At 41.2% G+C, this 25,348-nt stretch overlaps 1 protein-coding gene across 1 annotated transcript in view; it reads right to left on the reverse strand.

The window, feature by feature from the left end:
- The window catches only part of DNAH11 (dynein axonemal heavy chain 11), a 196,412-nt gene that overhangs the window by 145,496 nt on the left and 25,568 nt on the right, over positions 1-25,348 (reverse strand). Inside the window, exons 18-28 of the mRNA XM_036429948.1 lie at positions 25,052-25,274; positions 22,831-22,947; positions 22,624-22,710; positions 16,421-16,579; positions 15,166-15,249; positions 13,336-13,494; positions 10,586-10,708; positions 9,693-9,815; positions 7,322-7,546; positions 6,212-6,303; positions 4,271-4,397 (exon numbers count right to left, since the gene is read on the reverse strand). Of these exons, the coding sequence (XP_036285841.1) occupies positions 4,271-4,397; positions 6,212-6,303; positions 7,322-7,546; positions 9,693-9,815; positions 10,586-10,708; positions 13,336-13,494; positions 15,166-15,249; positions 16,421-16,579; positions 22,624-22,710; positions 22,831-22,947; positions 25,052-25,274 (1,519 nt within the window). The remainder of the gene's footprint in view (positions 1-4,270; positions 4,398-6,211; positions 6,304-7,321; positions 7,547-9,692; positions 9,816-10,585; positions 10,709-13,335; positions 13,495-15,165; positions 15,250-16,420; positions 16,580-22,623; positions 22,711-22,830; positions 22,948-25,051; positions 25,275-25,348) is intronic.

Below are 25,348 nucleotides of genomic sequence, written 5' to 3' on the forward strand. Positions count from 1 at the left end.
ATAAAATATATTTTTAAAAAATAAAAGGTTAGCAGCAAAAGCTGAAATGCTGTTCCCTCGGGGTACAGGTTACAGCAAGGGAGGTGGCAGCTACACTCACTAGTGACACCAAAGCTGGCACCAGGAGTTTCAGATTCCACAGCCAGGCCCAAAACTCCAGACTGGCAGCATGCCACATTTATGAGATTTCATATTTGGATCGCATAGCATTAAGGTGACAGTTTATTTAAATCCTGATTTTGGAGTATAACTTGGCTGTTGAAGTGAATTCCAATAAAAGGGCTGCAATAGAATTTTATACGGTGACAAAGTATTTGCAAAATGGAAAAAAATTACATATGTTGTTATACAACCCATAGCCAACTATATATTAAGAATTTTTCAAGGATAATCAAAGATAACTCCCACTGGATATATAACTTATGTCATGTCTGTCTAAAATTTAGAGTGCCTATTTTCTTGTCACACACCTCAAGGCCCAAGTCCTTTGGGTAACAGGCAGCCTATACACAAAGGCATCCATTTAAAATAGGACATAGGCCTACGTGATGGCCAGAAGAGCTGCTCTTCATTGGCAATTTCTGTGGCCAACTACCCTTAGGTGAGCAGCCTCGATTCCTCACTGTGGAAGGTAAGTAGAGACAATGGTAATATGGTCCAAACCATGACCATCTTCTGTGACTGCTTCCTGTTGCCGCCTATTCCTTCCTCAGCCCAACCTAAGCAACCCCTCCCTCTGCCTTCAGTAGCTAACAGCTCTCCAGCTCTCTACTTCTAAAAAAGCTGGGATGTTGAACTGGTTTTACTTCAACGAAAACTCACTCGTTTTCGCATGCCGTCAATGAACCACTTGCATCTTGAGCCTTCGTTCTCACAACCGTCTGAGCACTGCACCCCGTTAAAGCAGGTGGTGACACTGAGTGTTGACCTCTGTCACCCCGATTCCTGACATTCAGAGGCTGAGGTTCCTTCACTTCACCATGGAGATCACCACATGGAAGCACCAGACAGAAACATGCGGTGCCTGTGGGAATGTGTCTTTACATGTTTGCCTCTTAAGATCCAGCAGCGTTCTTTATCACCTAATATTAAGCCCATTTCTCACAAGTGCCTTCCCAAGTGCCAAGGTTTACAGTCTATTAAAAGCATCAGTGTAGCACCATCTGTCTCATCATTGCAATTTAAGGGATTTCTCAAAAGACAAGTTGGCAGGTTTCCTCTGGTGTAAATTTGGGCCAGTGCCACCGAAGGGCATTTCTTGATGCAAACAGGAGACATTTCTGGGCCTGCATATTCTCCACCTCACTGTAGCAGAGGATGCACTGTGGCCTCAATTTCCACAGCAGTGGCTTTCTAATAGCCACATTAAAACCACTAGAAAGAACAGGTGCAATTAATGTTCAATATTTATCTGTCCTAGTATACCCCAAATGTTTCCACTTTCATGTGAAATGTAAAAGTTATTAATGAGGTATTTTACATCCTTTTCTCCAGAGTAAGTTTCTGAAATCGGTTGTGTATTTACTATTTATAGCATATCTCCATTGGGATTTTTCATCTGTAATACTTGATCTGTATTTAGATTTCACAAAATAGACAACTGCAAAGTAGATTCATACACCCAAGTAGTTTCAATGACATTTTCCGAGAGCTGAAATCAAATATGTTACAAAATTTACAACCAAAGTGCCCAGTGAGAGAGGACTGGGTCAAGAAGATGTGGTATACGTACACAATGGAATACTACACAGCCATAAGAAAGGATGATATACTGCCATTTGTAATAAATGGATGGACCTTGAGAATATCATGGTAAGTGAAATAAATCAGAAAAAGCTAAGAACCATATGACCTCACTCATATGTGGGATAGAAAACTGAAATTTGTGGACACAAACAGCAGTGTGGTGGTTGCCAGAGGAAATGGGATTGGGGAAGAAGGGGATACTAATATATAGTGATGGGAGAAGATTTGACCTTGGGTGGTGTTGGTAAGCTAGTTGAAGGTGACTATATATGCAATATACAGATCTTGTAACATAGAAACCCACCCCTGAAACCTGTATGATCACAGTAACCAATGTCACACCAATAAATTTAATTTAAAAATGTTTCAAATTTTAAATTAATTAAAAATGATTGAAGTTAAAAATGTAGTTTCTCAGTTGCAATGTTTTAATTATTTAATAACCAAACACATGTAGTTCGTGGTGATTCTATTAGACAAGAAAAATGCACCTCATCCCCTTACAAGTCTGTCTTTCTTTAACCCTGCTCCATCACAGAGCAGCTTTCGCTAATCATAAAACAGATCAGGGAAAAGAAATGTGCAAAAGCTCCCAGGTCAAAAGAATCTTTCAAGTGGTTAGAAATAAGTCGTAAAAACATCTTGACTCCACACGTTGTCAGCTATTTTAAGGCACTTGATGACAACCTGGAGGGTACACAGGAGTGAACTAATATTATTCCATCTCTTTTTAACCACTACAGTATTCACTTGTAAATACAAAAGAAAGTTTTTATAAAAGGAGGAAATCCAAGAATGTTAATATTGAATCACATGTGCCCCGGCTGGTGTGACTCGGTTGACTGGGTGCCATGCACCAAGGGGTTGCCGGTTCCATTCCCAATAAGGGCACATGCCCAGTTGTGGCTCGATCCCGGGTAGAGGGCATTCAGGAGGCAGCAGATTGATGTTCTGCTCTCACATTGATGATTTCCTCTCTCTCCCTCTCCCTTCCTCGCTGTCTAAAAATCAATAAAAAATATTTTTTAAAACTATTCAATCATGTGCAACTTCAATCCAGCTGTACATAACTATTTAAGTCTGTCTTTCCATAAGCATCAACCAGAGATTTTTGTCCACTGAGGTAAGCAGTGCCCATATCCACTGTCTTTTAGATAATCCATGCCTTTGGGAGGTTAGGGTGAATGTTTGGGAGGAGAAAATCTTTAAAACTTGACCTTCAACTAGCTTACCAACAGCAAGTAATCACCAAAGGCATTCTAGACACTTTTCCATCACACTGGCATTCCAACTAAGTATCTTCACTTAGGAATTCCTATTTGCCAGAGTAGAAGTTGTAGTGGCATCAGACCTCCCTGGCTGATAAGTTCAGGCTGATTAAATTCCACAATGAACTGCAGAAACCCTCACTTTGGCCAACACTCTTAAATTGAGTGTGGCGGATGGAGGAGGGGGGGGGGTCTCAAGAATTCAAGTCATTCATGAGATGTCAGCATGAGTTATCTGCCCACAAAGGGCATCGTTTCTGGGGACACTGCATTGTTAGTCCACAAGAGACAGTTGCCATGTTATCTCGGTCACACCGCCAGGAGCACATTCAAGAATGTTGGCACAAAAGGCAGAGGCGGAAACGTTGTGTCTGCTGGTCCGAAACTGATTCTGACATTGAAAAGGGAGTTAAAAGAGGGCAGCGAGGCCAAGCTACTTGGCAGAGTGGCCCCAAAGCGTTAACTATTTCCTCCAGTAACCACCATACTGCTGTTTGTGCCTAATGTCCAGCTTTATGTCCCAGAGAGGAGTCATTTTCTTCTGACTTACCGTATTTTTCGGACCATAAGACGCACTTTTTTTCCCCCAGAAGTGGGGGGAAAAAGTCCCTGCGTCTTATGGTCCAAATATAGCCTACACATATACTTTAAAAAAAAAGTTTTTTTACTTGCCCGGCTCTGTGTGGTCTCTGTGTGCTTGCCCGGCTCTAAAATGGTTCTAAATGCTGCTGTTTACTTTACAGGGTTGATTACATGTGTTTATGACTGTGATGTTGGGTTTTAATGCACATAAAATATTTTAGGACATTATTTGTTTCAGAATCTTTTTTTCTTCATTTCCCTTCTCTAAAAACTGGTGCGTCTTATGGTCCGGAGCGTCTTATGGTCCGAAAAATACGGTATTTCACTTGGCATAACCTTCTCCAGGTCCACCCATGTTGTCATAATGGCAGTACTTCATCTTTCCCATGTCTGAGGAGCAGTCCCCTGTAGATAAGTCATTAACTTCTTCAAAACCCTCAGCTTGGACCTTTGATATCCTATCCCTTTCCTGAGGACCAGGCAGTTACCTCCCTGAGCTCCTTTAGCGCCTACTCTGGCCCCTCTGCTGCTGCACTGAGAATTTTTACTGCAGATTTTCTAGCTCCTAGCACATGTGACATAGGAGGCGGTATTTGACAATGAGAGAGAAACTGTGACATTCCTTAGCAAGCATAATATAATATAGCATGAGACTTAAAAAAAAAAAATGCTACCTGTTTAGGCTGAGCTCCCTTTGAAAGAATGTCCAGTAAGTCTGCGGAGGAGATGAAATAGAAGCGGGGGAAAGCCACGCGCTTGGTTTCCAGGTATTTGGTGAGAGCTTTTTCACAAAGAGAAAGCCTATAGGAATAAAATGTATTTGTAAGTGTATTTTGCCCATTCAGTTATTAAAACATCAACAAAACAAAACCCACCTACTCGCATCTGTCCCTCACAATAAGGTCACTGTTTGCAGGTACCCTACCTCCTTCTCTTTGACACCAGCATCCTGCTTGTGACTAATGTACAAGTCATGCCGAGGAGGAGGACACACACACACACACACACACACACACACACACACACACGAGTGTGCACATGCACATCATCTGTTGAGGTTTAATTGAGATCAAACGTAGGTTGATGTCACTCATCATTTTTCTGAATGGCACTCCTCACTAGCAGAGAGAAGACTAGATTTGGCACCATGTAGCCTGCACACTAGTTCAGATGTTATTGATTTAAAGTCTTCCCTTCCCACCGTATGTCTTTAGAACACACATGGCTTCAACTCTCTCTGATATTCAGAGAAGTCATTCGATCCATAATCATTTCCACTTTATTGTGCTTAGCAGAACAGCGATGACGCAGAACCCAAACCCCCAAATGCCCCAAAGATTACTGATTAAATACAAATAATGAACTTCTCAGAAACCCACCCTTTTAGAATGAAGGCTAGCTTGATCTCTGAAAAGATTCCAGATTTTTTAAGATGTGATCTATATTTTTTTACATAGAGTATTCCTCTACTTTGAAAAAAAAAAAAATTATCACAATTCTGTACAAATAATTTTAGTAGCTGATCTGCCAGAATATTCTTATGACCACTAGTTATTGTAGAATTAGAGGCCTGGTGCATGAAATTTGTGCACAGGAGTTGGGGTGTCCCTCAGCCAGGCCTGCACCCTCTCCAATCTGGGACTCCTCAGGGGATGTCCAACTGCCACTTTAGAAGCATCAACTCCAGCCATTAGGAAAATCACACAGAATGTCCTTGACATACAAACAGTGTGGTTTTATGAGTTGTTTTAATAATAATGGCCATTCCTTTAAATAATATCTGCTTACATACAATATAGCTGGTACTATGTGAATTCAGAATGTTAATACCACAAAAATCATAGAAGGTTGTAGTGGAAATAACCTTGAATTGTCTAGTCCAAACTTTTATAAATATTGGAATTCCCTTTTCAAAGATTTTGAGTGCTTTTTGTCCTAAGAAGCTTAACCAATTTTTGAGGCAACCCATTTTCTATGAAAGAACTGGGGGACTCTCTGGCATCAGGAGCTGGGCTGAAAGAACTGGGGGACTCTGGCAGGGCTGAGGGGACTGGGCACCACCATCTTGTGGCTATGGCTGTTGCCATATTTGTGACGGCATGATGGTCAATTTGTATATTCCCTCTTTATTAGATAAGATTACATGTGAAAATTACAAATGGTCCTTAGGACAGGATTTCAAAATTACTAACATGTTCTCTAAGGATAGTTTCTAATATAATTAAATTATATGCAAAATAAAGTACTTGAAATAATAGAGTACAATCCCAGTTCCTGGCAATTAGTAGATGCTTAATAAATGTTTGCAGAACAGCTCAATAAAAGAATTGACCAATCAATCATGTCAATTCTCTTAATAAGATATCCTGATTTTACTAGTATTATATTATAGTCTTCTTGGGAAACAAATAGTATACTTGGATTTATTTACATTAACTAAAAAAAACATATGTACCTCCTAATATAAACAAGGCAACTAAGCAACTATAAGCAAAATTATAAAATAATTTAGTAAAGATTATACCTAAAATAACACAATGTTAAATACTGCTAGGTACTTGAAAGAAATCTCATAAAATTATAACAGATTGATCACATTATAATTTTATTCTTACCTGTACTGTAAATCTTTGAGTTTTTCAAAGAGATTAGGTCTGCATGTTGCTTCTAAAACATTTTTTATTTTAGCTGTCTTGAACATTAACTCCTGTGTAAAAGTACAATATGGAGCCATTGGTATTAGAAATTACTTTTCTAAATTTTTCATCCATTTTGGAAATGAAGAACATTCAAAAATTAAAATTAAAAACAAACAGTGAGAAAGTAAGGTTAACGAACCTTCTAACACCATGACTACTTACTTTTGCTTTTAAACTTTTAGGTAAACATCAAAACCAAAGTATAATCACAGTTTTTGTCTAAATAAAATTCAAGAGACATTACCATCATTCTAGGTCCACACAGAATTTCTCTTTTCTACACCAAACAAAAAGAATAAAGAAAAGAAAGAGAACCCATGATCTTAATGAATACATTCAGGTATAAAAATGAGATGAGTATGAAACAATCTATTCTTTCCTCTTTAAAAGTTAAACTAAATAGAAATCCTCTGGTGTTCTACTTTAGGAAAAAATAACATATTTAATCAACATTCTTCTTTGCTGAAAGTTTCTCAAATTATTCATCATTATTATGTGTGCACCTCTATGTGCTCTCTGTGGCTCGTATGAAACAAACAAGTAGCTGGCAAAATTATTTCGTTATTGGCTTCCCCTCTGCAGTCTTTTCCTTAATGGAGATGAATCTTCACCATGCCTTCCTGCAGGGGTAGGCAATCTATGACCAACAGACAATCTCTGGCCTGCTGCCTGTTTTTGTATGGCCCATAGTTAAGAATGCTTTTTACATGTTTAACTGGTTGAAAAAAAAATCAAAAGAAGCATATTTGTAGCACATAATGATATTCACATGTCAGTGCCTATGCTTTTGTTCAAAGCTCCAATGACAGCACTGAGTGGGTGTGCCAGGGACCACAGCAAACAGCAAAGCCTGAAATATTTACAGTCTCACCCTTCCCAGGAAAAATTTCCTCACCCCCTCCCCATTTCCGGAAATGCAAGCATATATTTTGATAACTACAATACCCCAAATCATGTTTCTTTACAAGATTTTCATATGGTTTGGGAAACGCTGCTAGGATAGAAAGCAGTCTGTCTTCTACGAACCTTAAACTCGGCGTCTACTCCATCAAATCTTCTAGCTTCTTCCACAAGCTGGATTCGAATGTCTTCTGAACACACAAAGATGCTCTCCAGGTGAGACCATGTTCGCTGGACCTCCATCCACATGAAGATGACGGAGTCTGCTACATTTAGTTTATTTTGCCAGCTTAAGACTTGCTCGATGAAGTATTCCACATACTTGCTTTGAAGCAGAGTCTGCAACTGAACCTAAAGGAAAGGCAAAGAATTTTAAACAACAGCTAAATTGGTAGACCCTAAGTACCATGAGAGAGAAGCCATGCCTGTTCTTTTATATAATTCTTCAATTACAGTTGACACTCAGCATTATTCTGTATTAATGTCAGAGACATAGCATAGTGATAAGAAAGTCATGTACTTTACAGAGTGCTCCCCTTATGTCTCAAGTACCCACTTAGCCCCATACATAGTTACCACGATAGTGGCTGTATTTCCAATGCTGTAATGTGTATCCCTGTGACTATTCTGTAACTACTAATTGGTACTCCTTTTTTTTGAATATATTCTTTACAGATTTTAGAGAGTGAAAGAGGGAGAGAGAGAAACATGGATGTGAGAGAAAAAGCATTGATCAGTTGCCTCCTATACGAACCCTGACTAGGGATTGAACCTGCAACCTGGGTATGTGCCTGACTAGGCATTGAAACCACCACCTGTTGGTGTACAGAAGAACACTCCAACGAACTGAGCCACAATGGCCAGGGCACCAATTGCTACTTCTTAATCCCCTCGCCTTTTTCACCCAGACCCCCAACAGGCCCCTCCCTCTGGCATACCTATTCATTTTTTTGCTGGATCCCTAGGACCTAGCATGCAATATGTGGAATAGGCCTTCCATAAGTATTTGCTAAATGAGTGAATGACCTTAAATATTCATGTTAACATTTTTTTTTCAAAAGAAAAATAACTGTAAACACCTGGATTTAATTTATCTTCTACATGATGATCAGATATCTCTATGTAAGCAGAAAAAAAACATTGCATGCTGGGCTTCAGCTTTAATAAACTTTTATTCTCTATCCTTTCTCACTGTCCTCCTGGCCCTTGCCTATTAATCATTCCAGGGCTGTGGGGTCTTTTTTCCTAGCGGTGAAAAAATAAGACAAACTTCCCTCCAGCTCCCTAACCCTCAGGTTTCCACCCCCCAACCCTTTTCAGTTTATCGAACTTTGCTGCTTTCTACATGCCAGGCACTTCTGCCCATTTTCTGACAGTGAAGCCTTGGAAAGTCACTGAGTAGAATGGCTTCTCCTCATTCCCCAACCCCACCCCGCTCCAGCTTTATTGCGATATTATTAACATATAACATTATGTAAGTTTAAGGTGTATAATATGATTTGATACACGTCTATGTTGTGAAATGGTTACCACAATAAAGTTAGCAAACACCGTCATCCCCCATGTAATTACCTTTTGTGTGTGTGATGATGATATTTAAGTTCTAGTCTCTTAACTATTTTCAAGTATATGATACAGCATTTTAACTACAGTCACAATGCAGTATACTAGGATCCTCAGAATTATTCATCTCGTGCATGAAAGTCAGTAAGTACCCTTTGACCAGCATCTTCCCATTTCCCCCCTCCCCCAGCCCTTGGCAACCACCATTCTACACGGTTTGAGTTCAGCAGCTTTGTTAGATTCTGTGTGTAAGAGAGAGCATTTAGTACTTGGTTTTCTTGTTTTGATTTATTTCACTTAGCGTAGTACCCTTGAGGTCCACCCATGTTGTCCCAAAGGCAAGATTTTCTTTTTATGGCTGAATAATATTCCAATATACACACAATTTTTTTCATACATTCATCCTTCAATGGACACTTACGATTGTTTCCATGATATTTGACTCTTTTTAAGAGGAAAACTTATCTCGTGGCTTCTATGATATTGCATTTCCTTTTCCTACTATTTCTCTGACACATCTCTCTCTCCTCCTCTCTTCCCCTCCCTCTCTCTCTCTCTCTCTCCCTCTCCCTCTCCCTCCCCCCCCCCCTCTCTCTCTATGCCTTTGTCTCCATATCCTCTTCTTCACCAAATGCAGTCTTTTCTGAAGCTCTATTCTCAGCTGCTTATGTTCTGTATCTCTCACCATTTGCCTAATCAATTATCAAGATACAAACAATGACCCCCAAACCTACTGTTCTACCCCGAACCTCTGGCTGAGCTCTGGGTCTGACTTGAGAACAAGTGTTTGTACCTTCTCATCCCACATGGTACCTACCATGCCTACAACCTGATGCTAGTAGATGCCCAAGAAATAAATAGCACTGAAATTTGGAAGAAGTCTAAAATTGTAATTTAAAAGAAAAAGAATCTGTAATAAAAATATCCATCTTACTTGGTTGTGTTCTAGAGTTTCAAAAAGTTGTTCATCAGACTTTAGCAACGGAATGCCTGTCCGGTAATGAACTTCGTAAGAGAATTCCATTGTTGCCCAGGTCAGACTGATTTCAGTTATAACCTAGACATAAATAGCAATGAGTTATGTGTACAAAAGTTTAACTTAAAACCTAGATCTGGGCTATCATCATGAATAGTTCACATGTTTAACCTGTTCGTTTGTTTTTTAAAAACAAGGGGATTGACATAAAATATTATTGGCCTCGATTTTTATTCTTTGAAATAATACATGCTGATGAAGTTTAGAAAAGAAATTCCATTACAAAAAAGAACAAGCATCACACCAATATCAAATTTCTCTTGAATCTGACTTTTACATCCTTCACTGAAACGGAATCCTGGAGCAGAGAGGGCCTTGAAAGGGCCTCTGGAGATTTGATGGATCTGACTGACCTACAAATCAGCCAGCATGAGACAGGTGCTGCTCAGAGTGCCCGAGTGGGTGAACCTGGGTAACTTATCTCTCACTACCTTAGTTGTCTCATCTGTAAAGTAAGAATAAGAATACCTCTCTTTCAGGAAGTAAAGAATATGTGTGTGAGTTTTTTTTTTTTTGTGTGTGTGTGTGTGTTTGTTTTTGTTTGTTTGTTTTTTGTATCATCAGTATCAACCGGGCCTACCCTCTGTTCTTGGAATAATTCTATTTTCTGGAATTTTCTCTGGCTTCGAATAATTCTATTTCCTGCCCAAGTCGCACACTAACTGGCAGCGAGGGACAAGCTGGGACTCCTGTCGCCACACAATCACGGCATGGACTTCTCCCCGCGTCGTCTAATGTGCCAACGCGCAGAATGAGCCCAGTCTGAAAAGAAACAGGCCCGAGGACCCCACCTTTTCAGTTCCCAGTTCTTTCACCGCTTTGTCCACGATGCTCCGGACAGCATCTTCCACTTGGTGTAACCGCAGGGCTAACAAGTCTGCCAGAGTTGTGGCTTCGCTTATTGAGAATGTGACCTTAACAAGAAGAAAAAGGGTGGCATGTGTATTCCACATATATTAATGGTTCCTTTTACCCCGTGACCAGACGGGTGAGTCAGAGCTAAATATACTCACGTCGGCTGCTGAGCACACCTCTGGTCTGAAAGCTATTGCCCATCAAAGGCCTTGCCTTTGGGCTCCCAGTTACCGAGGCATCACCCGCCAGAAGCAGGGGCCGCGGTGCAGGCCACGTTCACACTCCACTCCTTTCTTTTGTCCCACAGCCTTCCCCTGTCAGCGCGCTCCTTATCTCCTTTTCCCACAAAACCCATTTTTTTAAAAGAGAATCACTATGTTCATTATAATTTGGTTCAAATCCCAGGAATCAGGGAATAGCTCATTTGTCTTTTTCTCCTAAAGCACTCTGTTCACCGAATGTAATTCCCAGTTGCTTCCGTAATTTAACCTCATTTTATCACTAATTTAATCATAGTTCCCTGGGAGAATAAAGTATTTTCATGCTCAGCATCAGTCATATTTGCCATGTGAAAATGCAATGAACGCATTTCTTTGTCATCTTGTGATGCTACCCGCTCACCCCAGTGTTTGCGCTAAGCTGTCAGCTCTTCTTAAATGTCCAAAGCCATCCATGTCCCTTACAAACGCAGAGCCGACCCAGCCACATGGTTATAGAAAAACCATTTCCTTTCCTGCTCCTGCTGAGAAGATCCAGCCCCAGCTTCTGAGAATTTGCAATCCTCACTAGCCCTCCCCACCCTGTCACACCCCCTGTCCCCATCCATCTCTCTGCACAGAATGACTACGCATCCCTGTTTGTCCAAGACTGAGGGGGTCCCAGAACGTGGGACTGTTGGTGCCAAAACCTGGAAAATCCTGGGCAAAAGAGATGAGCTGGTCGCCCTATCTCTGCATCACTTTTGGCCTCACTCTACAGCTGAAGGGCCCAGGGACCCAGGTCTGGGAGAAGGATGAGCAGGGACATGGAATGGAACCACCCCCGGAGGGTCACACAGTTTGTGTACTAAACAGGAACCTCCAGCCCAGGCAACAAGCAGAAGGAATTTAGCCACTTCCCTGACACCCTGGAGGGAGGCGCCTTTTTCTAAACTGTCTGCCTGAGACCGTGCATTTTTCTAGCATGTAGAAAGGCATGACACAGACAAGAGACTGTGGTGAGAAGAAATGTCATCAGAGGAAATGTGACGTGGAAGAGGGGCACCCAGTCAACTACATATTGGGAGACTCAACGAGGATTTTTCTGAAGCAATCAATCAATCAATCAATCAAATTATAAGGTCTAAATACCCAATGTCTAAAAGACTCTAATAATTACAGCTTTAGGGATCATTTATTGAGCACTGCTATATATTAGGTCTCATCTCCAATGTGTTCACCTATTCTCCCTGGGGAAGCATTATGCAGTATTTTCATTTCACAGGAGAGCCAATTAAGGTCTGGAGACAGGTCAGCTGCCCATGACCCCAGAGTGACTAAGTGTGAGGATCGCAATGGCAAAGCCTATTTCCATGAGTGGGAAACTCTGCAAACTCTTCGAATCCCCACAGCCTTTCGCCACAAGGAGTCCCTGAAAGTCTAGATCTGCCCAAAGAGAAAAGAACATACTAGACTGCCTTTCATACATTTTACATTCATAAAGGTCCCCTTCCCTAAAAACTAAGTGTAAGATCAGTGTGTTTGCTCTTAAAAGATGCAGGAAGGAAAGAAAATATAGCCTCAAGTGGCATGGATACATAAGAAACCATTTTATATTTCGCAATAAAGTCAACACACTATCAAAAAAGACACAGTTACTAAATGAATTGTGGGTGGAAACAAATCACAATGTCAGCATTCCCTGAGGGGCTCCACCAAATTCATTTCTATGCCCTCAGATCTTCTCCAAAACCGGTAAGAGTCTTTGCAGCTGTGCTGTGCTCTCTCACATGCCTTCACATTCTCTTACTGGATGCTGACAAGCTCCTCTCATGTGGGAGAAAGACAGCATTCCCCTCATTTTAGTAATAAAAAGTGAAATGCAAAATAGAGAGTTATACGTCTTGTTGCAGTCACATGGCCAGTAAGAGATAAAAGTGGGGTGTCTTAGTCAGTTTGGGCTGCCATAATAGAATACCACAGATTAGGTGGTTTACATGACAAACATTCATTCCTCACTGTTCTAGAGGCAGGAAGTCCCAGGTCAGACACCAGCATGGTCAGGTGCTTGGCAAAGGCCCTCTGCTTGCTTACAGGTATCAATACCTGCCTTCATATTGTGTCCTCACCGGGCAGAGAACAGAAAGCTCTGGCTTTTCATCCCCTTATAAGGGCACTAATCCCATAATCCCATTCACTAGGGCTCCACCTTCAGGACCTACTTACCTCCCAAAGGCCCCACCTCAAATATCATCACCCTGGGAATTTAGACTTGGACATATGAATTCTCCATTTAGTCCACAGCAGAGGGCTAAAACTAGAATCTGTGCATGTTCAGTCTGTCCACACTCTCTTCTCAAGGAGCTTAACCTCTCCCATGTGACCAGAACAATTGGTTGATAGATTGATTACTCAGATGAAAATGTAAACCAAGGAATAACACTTTACAATCACAAAAAAATTCCATTAACGAGACTCAGGAAACGGACCTCAATGGCCTTCATGAGCTGATGCCAATGCCTGTCTCGGAGGGCGGGGCTCTGTAACTCTTTGACGGCTCTCAGGGAGGCCGCCATGTCCTTCACCAAGCCTTCCAGGCCTGTGTATGCGTCCCAGGCTCGGACTTCCTTGTCTAGTGACCAGATTTCCTAAAGAAAAGAAAAAAGAAAAAAAAAGGTCCTCAGATATAATAAATGTACATTTCCTGGGATTAAGAAAGAGAGTAGCCGAAACCTGTTTGGTTCAGTGGATAGAGCATCAGCCTGCGGACTGAAAGGTCTCAGGTTCGATTCCTGTCAAGCGTATGTACCTTGGTTGCGGGTACATCCCCAGTAGGGGGTGTGCAAGAGGCAGCTGATCGATGATTCTCTCTCATTGATGTTTCTAACTCTCTGTCCCTCTCTCTTCCTCTCTGTAAAAAAATCAATAAAATATATTAAAAGAGAGAGAGAGCGAGAGAGTAAAAGCATTTAAGCCCCTAGGCTGAGGACTAGTAATCCCAGAGAAACATAAAAGGATCCACATATTCATATAGTGGGTCATAAGTCCACTACGTACCAGCCCCTGGACACACTGGTTTCTTCCTCTCAGGTTCTAATTAAGTGGCCCATGGGACACTGAATGCAGGGAGCTCATAGAGTTTACAGGACACATGCACTGAAGAGTGTTTCCTCTAGAAACACAAATCAAACACTGAGATTTATCGGGATTGCCAAGACCTTCCTCCAAAAAACCTGGCTTGCTTGAATGGCAGCCTGGGAATGTTAGTCCCTGCGAGGGCTGGCTCCTTGGACCTCCCATATTTCATGACGTGGAGATGTGTTGAACAGGGTCCTTGACTTGGCTGTCTTCTTGGCCCACAAACAACATTCACAATGGTGAATGTGGAAACCCGTAAAAATAATCTCAGCGTGAAAAAAAAAGGACAATGCCACTTTAAAAGAAAAAGAAAAAAAGCTTCAGCTGTGAATGGGGATTACACTGCCACTCTGAAGTGAGTGAAACAGTATCAGGGGATACAGGGAAGGAGCAAAATAATGACAGAGGGGCGCCATGATGATAAAAAAAATGACAGGACCATTTAGGTAGGGTCCTTGGGATCAGGATAATAGGGGAGAAAACCCTGGAAGAACTGTAGGAATGGAGCACAGGACTGAGTCCAGGTGAGGAGATTTGGGGGAGCAGCGGGGGAAACACCCTTGACACTTTTCAATTGCCTTTCCCCGTGGTGCATTGGGCTTTCCCCCACAGAGGCTCTCCTGTCCTCAGGGGGCACAGGGCGATGGGGATTGGATATCAAAACACTCCATTCAAAGCAGCTCAGTCCTGTACACATGGAGCCCCCTCAGGATGCTGACATAATCCACACCACAGAGACCAGAGTGTTCCACACAGACCCATAGGAGGTACACTCCGGTCAGTCACCCCAAATTCTAGAACCAAATTTTTAAATACAAAATGCTCATGGTTATTAAGAAAAGAATTCAAAAGCTTTTATAAGCCTAACCTCTGAGCCCTAGTACTCCTCATCTTAACACTCTCCATTCGAGACAGTTTTAGGAAACTCTTGATTACAGTGGCTACTCATGAAATCATTAGCCCTAATATGCTTTTTCCACTCGTTCTCAGATAGGCAGGCTTGATTAAAAGTGCAACTGACTGAGGGATGGGGGGGGGGGGGGCGGGAGACTGTCTCCGATCATCCTGTGTGAAGTAAATAAGGACACACAGCCCAGCACACCAGCTACCAGGTCAGGGAAGATGGAAGGAGGTGGTGCAGAGGAAGATAAATCATCGTACCCGACAGTTATGGAACTTGCCTTGGCAAACCTTCTGAGTTCTACATCCATCTGTTCCACATTAATCTGCCTCCACTGGGTTTTGGTCCAATTATCAATGCTGCTCTGAAAACGCATGAGCAGATAAAAGTGTCAACAACATTTGGTGAAAGCAAGTCTCCACAGCAAAATATATAAACTGACGATACACAGTGCCTCCACCATCCAGTGGAAGTCGATTATTTACGTGTTAACTGCACTTGTCACAACTTCTTGTCACCGAAATAAAACAGTTGTCAGAACATGTCAAACTTAAGGCCAAAACATTAGGATACATTAATTTCTAGGAGCAACGACAAATTCCATGTACACACCATCATTATCATTTTATCCCGAGCAGTCTGAGTGAACTGGATAAGCATATGACCATTAAACATGCCAGGTTCTTATTATTCTACATATAACATAAAATAAGCTTTCATAAGAATCGTAATCCATTATAAAAAAAAAACTTTCATTAAGCCCAGTCGGCATGGCTCAGTGGTTGAGCGCTGACCTATGAACCAGGAGGTCACGGTTCAATCCAAGTCAGGGCATATACCTGGATTTCAGGCTCCATCCCCAGTGTGGGGTGTGCGGGAGGCAACCAATCAATGATTCTCTTTCATCATTGATGTTTCTCTCTCTCTCTTCCTCTCTGAAATGAATGAAAATATACTGAAAAATAAAATAGATAAAACTTTCATTAAATTCTTGACTATATCCTATGTTTTATAGATATATTTCTATATGGCTTCCAAATAGCTTCAAGGACAATATAATGCATGTTACAATATGCCTAGTTCCCTAGAATTTATTTTTATATCTAAGTTTGTAACTTAACCATATACAAATTAACTTTGTTTTTAGTTAGGGTGATTTATATTTGTACATACACATAAGCATTAAGAATGGGCATACACATGAGTTTGCATGAACAGATCACTATATATGTGTAATATGTATTTATATACTGATTTTTATCCTAAATAATCCCCCTCCCCCAAAGGATTTGATGCAATCACCTCCTTACACACATTCCTTCAGAACTGTGTGTATCAAAACAACTGATATTCAGAGAAGGATCTACTAACACAGATGTGTGAACTCTAATTCTGGAGGGAGGAGGTAATAGACTCTCTACATATTTCAAGACATAAAACCGAAGCACAATGATATAGACTCAAAAAGTTGCATATTTATGCAAAAGAACTCCTACAAGAAAGAACAAGCATGCTTTCAAAAAGCAGCGTCTTACTTTAACGCTCACAATGACATCCCAGAGTCCCTTGAGCAGTTTTAGTTCTCTGCGACACTGCTTCATGGGCTTGTACTCTGGGAGAGCCACTTCAAAAAGACGAGTCGATTCCTGCATCTGTAACATTTCTTCTTCTAATGCCTCAAGCTCTTCGTTTGCCTATGGAGAAAACACGCATGCACACAAACACCCTTAACATCCAACGAAATGCTGGAAAGAGAGAAGCCTGCACAGTTCTATGGCTCTGGTGACAACACTATTAACAACTTCCATTTTAAAAAGACGTGTAGTGCAATGGCTGGTAAAGTAGGAGACTTTAGAAGAGCGAAGTCCCAGCTACTCCAAAGGTGAGAGCAGGCTATTAATAAACACAGTAGCGTTATCAATATTTTCCCTACAGATTTCAGCAAAATCTGCTCTTGCCTCAGATATCCACAGATATCATTTTTTCCTCTTGATTTTTCTCAGTGTACAGCTGGGGACTCTGCTGAGCAGCAAACGATGAGACTCTAGTGGCTTCCACTTAAGAGTCAATCACTTCTTTAAAAAAAACAACTTTCAGGTTGGAAAAAAATATCCTAGAGATTAGCAATAGTACAAAATGTACCAAAGAGAATTTGTGAAATAAAACCACAACACAGTATGAGAAATTTCACTGTATGGCTATGTTTACCCTCCTGTTTATGTAGGATAGTTTATGTTTTATACCAAATGTAAGCTGATTCATTCTTTTCTTTCTTAGTAAGCCATCTCTTAATTTTCATTTGCATTAGCAGAGGGTAAATGTACACAGTGAAAGTACAAAGAGTGCGGAAGAGCTTGTACCGAGGAAAAGCAGGAAAGCCAGGTTCACGCCCCAGATCTTCTGGGTGCACGAACTCCCACTTCTGACACAAGCTGTTCCTTCCCCATGGCTCGATTTTTCTCCAGTACACTAGGTCACAGACTTCGCAAAGCAGGATTTAACTTGGTTTTCCCACTTCGATTTTCTCTCAGCCTCCTCTCAATATGCAACAATTACGCTGCTTCCGTTCTTTTGACTTTAAAATTTCAATGCCCATGCTTTATCCTCTTGTGGTTCATCAACTTTCAACTCTGCCTCTTAAGTTCCTACTAAGTAAAGAAGATTATCAGTACCCTAGTATTCTTCCGTTACACATCATGTATTTCATGTGCAAAGTTATACCTTTAGGAACAAACACTGCCAAGTCTCTTAGTTTTTATTATGAAAAATGCCATACGGGGAGGAAACCAAGATGGCAGCATAGGGTAGACACCTGAATGCAGCCTACCACAACAATTTTGAATTTAGAACTGGAAAACAGGGGAAACATTTCCCTGAAGCACCGGACGGCTGGTTAAGAGGAGGCTCTACCATCTGGGAAGGAGAGAAAAGGCACGCTGAGCCTTAGGAACTGTGAAGGTGCAGTGAACTGCGCTTGTGAAAAGGCAGCCGCCAGACTTTGCTGCTGCTTGCTGGCGGTGCACGGAGAGGGCGTACAGCTAACTTGTAGCTAGCTTTCTTGTTCAGGAGGAAAACAGAAGCACCCTATTGCTCTGATAGGCGACCCCAGACAGGGAGAGGTCAGACTGCCAGGCAGTGGGCAGAGATCTCTTAGAGGTGTGTAAAGCCAGCTGCCATTACTGTGGGACTCAGAAACCAGACCTTCATAGGGAGGGGCTGACCAAAGCTTGTCTGCAGCACCCCGAGACTCCGCCCCATCCAAGCGGAGCACAGAAGCCCTTCCAGTGGCTAGCTTTCTTGTTCACAGCGAACAGAACTCTCCTAGGGAGGGACAGACAGGAATCCAAAGCTTGTCTGCACCTATACCAAAGAGGTGTGTGTGCCTGCAACCAATCTTGCGGGATTCACCAAAAGCTTGTCTGTGCCACCCCGAGACCCCAACCCATCCAAGCGGAATACAGAAACCCTCCTAGCTGAGACACTTCTGATCCTGATAGCCAATTGGCTTGGAGATCAGCGATTCCCAGTGATACCAACAACAAGCAAGGCTTAACAAGACTGCACACACAGCCCACAAAGGGCTACACCAAGGATATCTACTTCAGGTAACTGAGAGGCTGACTCACTGAACCATATAGGACACCTTAGCACACAAAGCCACCTTACCAACTCAGGGAAGCTGTGAAAATGCCGAGACAAGGAAACAGATCACAAACGAAAGAAATGGAGGACAAAAAGCGACTGGATATAGAGTTCAAAACCACAGTTATAAGGTTTTTCAAGAATTTCCTAGAAAAGGCCGATAAAATAAATGAGACCTATGAGGATATAAAAAGGGATCAACTAGAAATAAAGAATACATTGTCTGAAATAAAAAATATTATACAGAGACCTAAAAACAGAATGGAAGATTGCAAGAATCAAGTCAAAGATTTGGAACACCAAGACCCAGAGGACACTCCTCGGCAGAAGCAAGAAGATAAGAGAATCCAGAACGTTGAAGATAGTGTAAGAAACCTCTGGGACAATTTCAAATGAACCAACATCAGAATTATGGGGGTCCCAGAAGAAGAAAAGGAGCAAAATACCGAAAGCATATTGGAAAAAATAATGACAGAAAACTTTCCCCACCTGGTGAAAGAATTAGACTTACAAGTCCAGGAAGCACACAGAACCCAAACAAAAGGAATCCAAAGAGGACCACACCAAGACACATAATAATTAAAATTCCAAGAGCAAAAGACAAAGAGAATATTAAAAGCAGCAAGAGCAAAGCAGGTAGTTACCTGTAAAGGAGCACCCATATGATTGTCAGCTGATTTCTCAACAGAAACCATGCATGCCAGACAGGAATGGCAAGAAATACTCAAGGTGATGAATAGCAAGAACCTACAGCCAAAAATACTCTACCTAGCAAAGCTAGCACTCAGAATCGAAGGCCAGATAAAGAGCTTCAAGAATAAAAAAAAGCTAAAGGAGTTCATCACCGCAAAACCAAAATTATATGAGATGCTGAAGGGGGTTCTTTAGGAAGAGGAAGAAGATAAAGATAAAAATTATATTCAACAAATATGTAACTATCAACAATTGAAACTGAAAGTCAAGGGAATAAAAAAATCTGATGAACAATATTAACTGGTGAATATAATAGAATCAGAGGTATGAAGGGGAGTAGACTGACGATTCTCAGGGAAAAGGGGAGTGGGAATGCGGGAAGAGACTGAACAAAAACTGTGCACCTATGGATGAGAACAATGGGGGGTTGGGAAAGGGCAGAAGGTGGGGTGAGGACCTGGTGAAGGGGAGCAATTGAGGGAGGGGGAGAGGAACATTTGTAATAATTTGAACAGTAAAGATTTATTAAAAGAAAAAAAAGAAAAATGCCATATACCATCCAGCTTAGGAAATACTACGTTAATGGCCTTCTCAACATTATCCCTCCTGTTCCCACTACAAGTGCAACCACCAAATTTTTATTTAATATTTTCCTGATTTAATTTATTCTACTTCTGATGGTCATATGAAGTTTTTTCCCCGTATTAAACCATTAGCATTAATGCAACTGGCAATTTTCACTTCTCCTGTGTGAAATGTTTTACATAGAGTTTTTGTTGTCCTTTAATGGGTTAAAAGTGCCTTCCAAGAGCTTCTATGATGAATGAATGAATACTGAATGAATACCTGAAGATTTCTGGCAAGGCGAGGTACCTTCAATACTAGGGTCTACCAACCAGCCCAGAACAAAGCATACACCTACCTCTGGCTGAATCCAGTTAGAGTATCGTTAGATGTGCACGCTGAACAAACACACAAGAAAATGACTACAAGCTAAACATAACCAAGCCCTACTATATTCAAAATATCCCTCAACACATTCTGTAGGTACAAGGATAAATATCTTTGACGTTTAAGTATGTAACCACATGCTATTTCAGTATAGCATGCAAATGGTGGGCTGCAGTAAATAACTATAGTTTACACACAGTACATTGGTTAGGCAAATAAAAATGTCTCCCCATCCATAATCTGCTCAAACCACCTGAAGTTTAGATATAATTGTTTCAAAAAAAACACAACTCTATTAACATATTCAGCAACTACATTAACCACTTTTCTTCAGACGAGTGAAAGAGAAGACCTTATGCTACAGAATGGTCTTTTCTGAATGTGTTAAAAGCAGTTAAAATGAAATTTTACCCAAAATTGGGAGAGAACAGGAACAGCTGTGAGCTGCAGTTTCACACGAGTCTAAGGAGTAAATGAAGTAAAGTCAGAATGACAGCCTAGAGGAAGCACTCGGAAAGGTGCCCAGCTCCTGCCCTGCAGGCAGCTCAGTTGGTCAGTGTCATCAATCGAACACACAAAGGTTGTGGGTTCACTTCCCCTGTCAGGGCACCTACAAGAATCAACCAATGAATGCATAAATAAGTGGAACAACTAACTGTTGTTTCTCTGTGTATCTCTGTGTCTCTCTCTCTCCCTTTCTCTCTCTCTCTAAAATCAATCAAAAAAAAATTTTTAAAAGAAAGATGCACAGATCCTAAACCTACGTGACACAAAATCACCTTCGCATTTTAGCTACTTGGTTAAGGATTTATAGAGATAGCATTTCCTCAAAAAATTAAAAATGGAATTTCCATTTGACCCAGTAATCCCACTTCAAGGAATATCTCCCAAGAAAACAGAAACACCAATCAGAAAAGATATATGCACCATTATGTTCATAGCAGCACAACTTACAACAGCTAAAATTTGGAAATAGCTTATGTGCCCATCAGCAGATGAGTGGATTAGAAACCTGTAGAACATCTACACAGTGTAATACTACCTGCTGCTGCAAAAAAGGAACTCTTACCATTTGCAACAGCATGGATGGACCTAGAGAACATTATGCTAAGCAAAATAAGCCAATTAGAGAAAGATAAATATCACATGATCTCACTCATTTATGGAATATAATGAACATAAACTGATGAACAAAAAATAGAACCAGAGTCATAAAAGCATCAAACAGACTGTCCAACCTATAAGGGAAGGCTGGGGGTGAGAGGGTAAGAGATTAACCAAAGGACCCATATGCATGCATATGAGCATAGCCAATGGACACAGACAGTAGGGGGGTGAGGGCATGTGCTAGGGGCTGGGGGTGGCCAGGGAGAGGTCAATGGGGGAAAAGGAGTCTCATTTAATACTTTAAACAATAAAGAACTTTAAAAAAGAATTTGTAGAGAATCAAAAGGTATAATTTTTCTTATAAAAGTTTAAAACATGTTTTCAAGCCTCAGACAAATAACTCACCATTTTGGATTATTGACCCATTTTATTCTTTCTTTTAATAAAGCAGTTCATTATAAACTAGGGAGTTCTTTACTGACAAAATTCACATTTGATTTTTTTAAAAAAAACTAGCTAGAATTTTAATATGAGTTGTACCACTTACTTAACTATGTAATCTCCAACAAGTTAATTACACTTAATTTTTTAATCTAAAAATAAGAGAGTAATAGATCTTGCAGGACATTTGGTCCATGCCAAAAGGTCCTTGATATTTGGTCCTGTCAAAACCATCCACACTTAGAATATGTTTCCGAGGAAGTGGCCCGGGATCCACAGAGCTTATGGTGTTTGTTTATACTTTGGGTCTGCAGGATGAATTCATTAAAAAGCACTATCATGTTTTATAGGCCCAATAATTGTGCTGTGGCTTCACTGCCCATGGTAACGCTCCTTGTCTTGGTAGCCAAGCTGGCCCAGGCACATGGGGTCAGGCAAAAGGATCAAGGTTCGAATCTGCAGAAGAGCAGGATTCATATTAACAGCGCATGTACGTCCGGGCCAGGGCCAGATTTTAAGGACCTTTTTGCCTGGACCAAGTGTCTCCTGGATTTTTTTAACTGAACCAGATATCTGCTAATCATAACAGAGGCCACATCACAGGGAAATGGCAAGAACTGAAAAAACAAAAACAAAAACAGTGTAATATGCTTAGCACAGTTCTTCGCATGTATACAGTAAGTGCTTACTTTCTCTAGTATGATTACTTTGATGATGACAGTGGCTTTGAGAGACATGATTTAAAGCAATATGACTTAGTTGGGTCAAATTGTTTTAAATAGTTAATTCTCAACTCCTATTACTAATTGCAAAACTAAGGCAAAATATAGCAGTAGCTCGGTGCCTACATTTATTTTCTAAAGCAGCTACTTAACACACGTAAGGTGAGGGAGACCAGCATTACCTTATCAAGCACTGTGTATGGATTTTCTGCACGAAAACTGAAAGGAGCATAGAGTCTGAATCTCTCTCTGAACTCCGCCTGCTTCACCTGATCAGGGCAGGAAAAGAAGAAAGTGAATCTCAAACAAACAGCTCCAATAATCCTTGCAAAACCCCTCTTTAAAAACAAGCAAACAAACAAACAAAACCCACTTGGCAGCTTGCTTACATCAAACAAAACACATCTTTTCCTTATGAGAGTGACTTCCGCATTCTGAAGAGGTGAAACTTCATGCCGGACCGTTGCTGCAATCTTTTTCGTGGTTTCCCATCTTTCTGGTAATTCCTACAAAAACACGGATGCAAACGGGAGATGATCTCAATGCCTAATACAAACCAACCTCACAGGTTACATAATTCTCATCTCTACACTAACCCATAACATCATTTCATTCTTGAATAAGAGGAGTTTATCTCAAAAAAGATTAAAGTGACTGAAAGGCTCAGAGTCAGACTCCTGTTCAGACTTGACTCATGGGCACCCGGGATCAGTATCTTCCAAGCACAAATCCGAGTCGTCCTTCAGTGTAAGATTTATCTCAGAATAAATAAAAATCTTGTCAAAGTAAATGCAAATTTCAAAACTGCTTTGCTGTTGAGGGAATAAAATTAAAGTGCTCTGGAAATGACTTTGCTGACCTCTAACAACTAGAAATGGAGCCATGTTTAGCAATTCAACAGGTGAGAAAAAAATGCTGGCGTGGCTCAAGGGTTGAACATCGACCTATGAACCAGGAGGTCACGGTTTGATTCCCAGTCAGGGCTCATGCCCCAGTTGTGGGCTCCATCCCCAGTAGGGGGCATGCAGGACTCAGCCAATCCATGAATCTCTCTCTTCCTCTCCCTGCCTCTCTAAAATCCAGAAAAATGTATTTTTTAAATGCTTTGAATCTGGCAGGGCAGCAATAAAAACATTACTCAACCTCACCCTCCTCTTTCCTCCAGCTCCTGACACTCTGTGTGCATCGTCTTGATGGAGAGTTTGGGCATTTAGGTTAATTTTCAGTTACTATGGTTTTTGGAGTAAGAAGAAAAGGAAGGTCAATTCCTACTTGATGTAGGATGAGAGAAACAAGAAACAGTTCAGGTAGCAACTCAACCGTGCCCTCCCAAACTTCAGAGCGAGGACAACAGGAAGTGATTTTCTGTGAAGAGCCCATGTGCATAATTGCTGTTGAGAAGCATTCCTTGCGTCCAGACTAACAACGCATTATTTCTCTGGGTCATCTCCCAAGACACTGGACATGTTTTGTCATACAAAATCGCCCATAGTAACGGGACTTCACTTGTGCAGCGGAGGGCACAAATCTGAGGTTCCAAGGACGATTTTGTAACCCTGGGTAAATGTCTGATGAATGAGCCAGTGACCAGCAATTATGGAGGGTACACTGTGCTAAGTATCAATTGTATCTGTGGTGCAGGAGTACAACAAAGACTAGACATGCTCTTTGATTTCAATTGGTTTATAATCTGCAAGTTGCTTTAATTAAAATAAAATTGGGGCACTGTTAAACTCTGAGTGCAACTTGTTCTGCCTACCAATCTTTTATTTCCTCCTGACCAGCCTGAATACTGACACAGAAGTGCACACATATCTAAAAGTGCAGCCCATTCTTTTTAGAGAGAGAGGGGAAGCAAGGGACGGGGGGGGGGGGGGGGGGGGGAGAGAGAGAGAGAGAGGGAGGGAGGGAGAGAGAGACATCAATTTGTTGTTCCACTCATTTATGCATTCATTGGTTAGTTCTTAAATGTGCCCTGATCAGGGCTGGAACCCGCAACCTTGGCCTATTGGGGCGACACACTAACCAACTGAACTACCGGCCATGGCCTCAACTGCGAGCTCTTTTTTCACAGGTTCAGTTACAACTAAAAAGACTCTGTTCATCATTTGGCACCAGGTCTCTCCAGAGCATGGAAACGGGAGGATGACAGAGAAATCCTGTTTTGGAAACACAATGATGTCTCCATCCAAACGGGGCTTTCTTTATTTCACTAATGTGTCCATGACATATTTCCAAAGACTAGGACACTTCTCAACTGACAGTTTTAAATGAAAGAGAGCTGGAATATATTTCATGTGTGGACCTGGTGGCTAACGTGGTCCTCAAAAGAGGAACTTAGAGGCTCTCTATTACCGCAGTGCCTTCTAACAAGAAGGCAGCGGAGCATAGCAGTTAAGAGGGAGTGCTGGCTAGCTTTACTGCCTGTGTGACCTTGGCAAAGTTATCAAGTTCCTTTAAGCTGCAGAATCCTAACCTGTAAAATGAGAATATGAGTATTTATAATTTAGGTGGTTATGAGGATGTCATAAGGAAGAATACAGGTAAAGAACTTGGCTAGAGGAGATGCTCGATTGATGATAATTGTGATTATTTTACCACTACACTGACCTCGAGCTGAATGTAGACTTGCTCGGGCATCTTCTGGCCATAGGTTTCCAAGAGCGCGATGGTCTCTTTCAGCGGCTCAAAGAGTTCATCGGTGGCTCTCTTGCGGCTTCTCACAGCCAGAAGGTGCCCCATGATGTCAACGAGGCCATCGTGATCGCCTTCACTTAATTCTCTCTGGAGTCTGCCATCTGTCTCCTTTATAAATTCTTGTAGCTCATTCAGACTATTAAATACATATGCACATATATGTGTTCATACACAAACACCAATTAAACTTGTGAAGACATTTCAAAGTGT

This window comes from Pipistrellus kuhlii, unplaced genomic scaffold (assembly GCF_014108245.1).
Source record: "Pipistrellus kuhlii isolate mPipKuh1 unplaced genomic scaffold, mPipKuh1.p scaffold_m20_p_10, whole genome shotgun sequence".
Lineage (NCBI taxonomy): Eukaryota > Metazoa > Chordata > Mammalia > Chiroptera > Vespertilionidae > Pipistrellus > Pipistrellus kuhlii.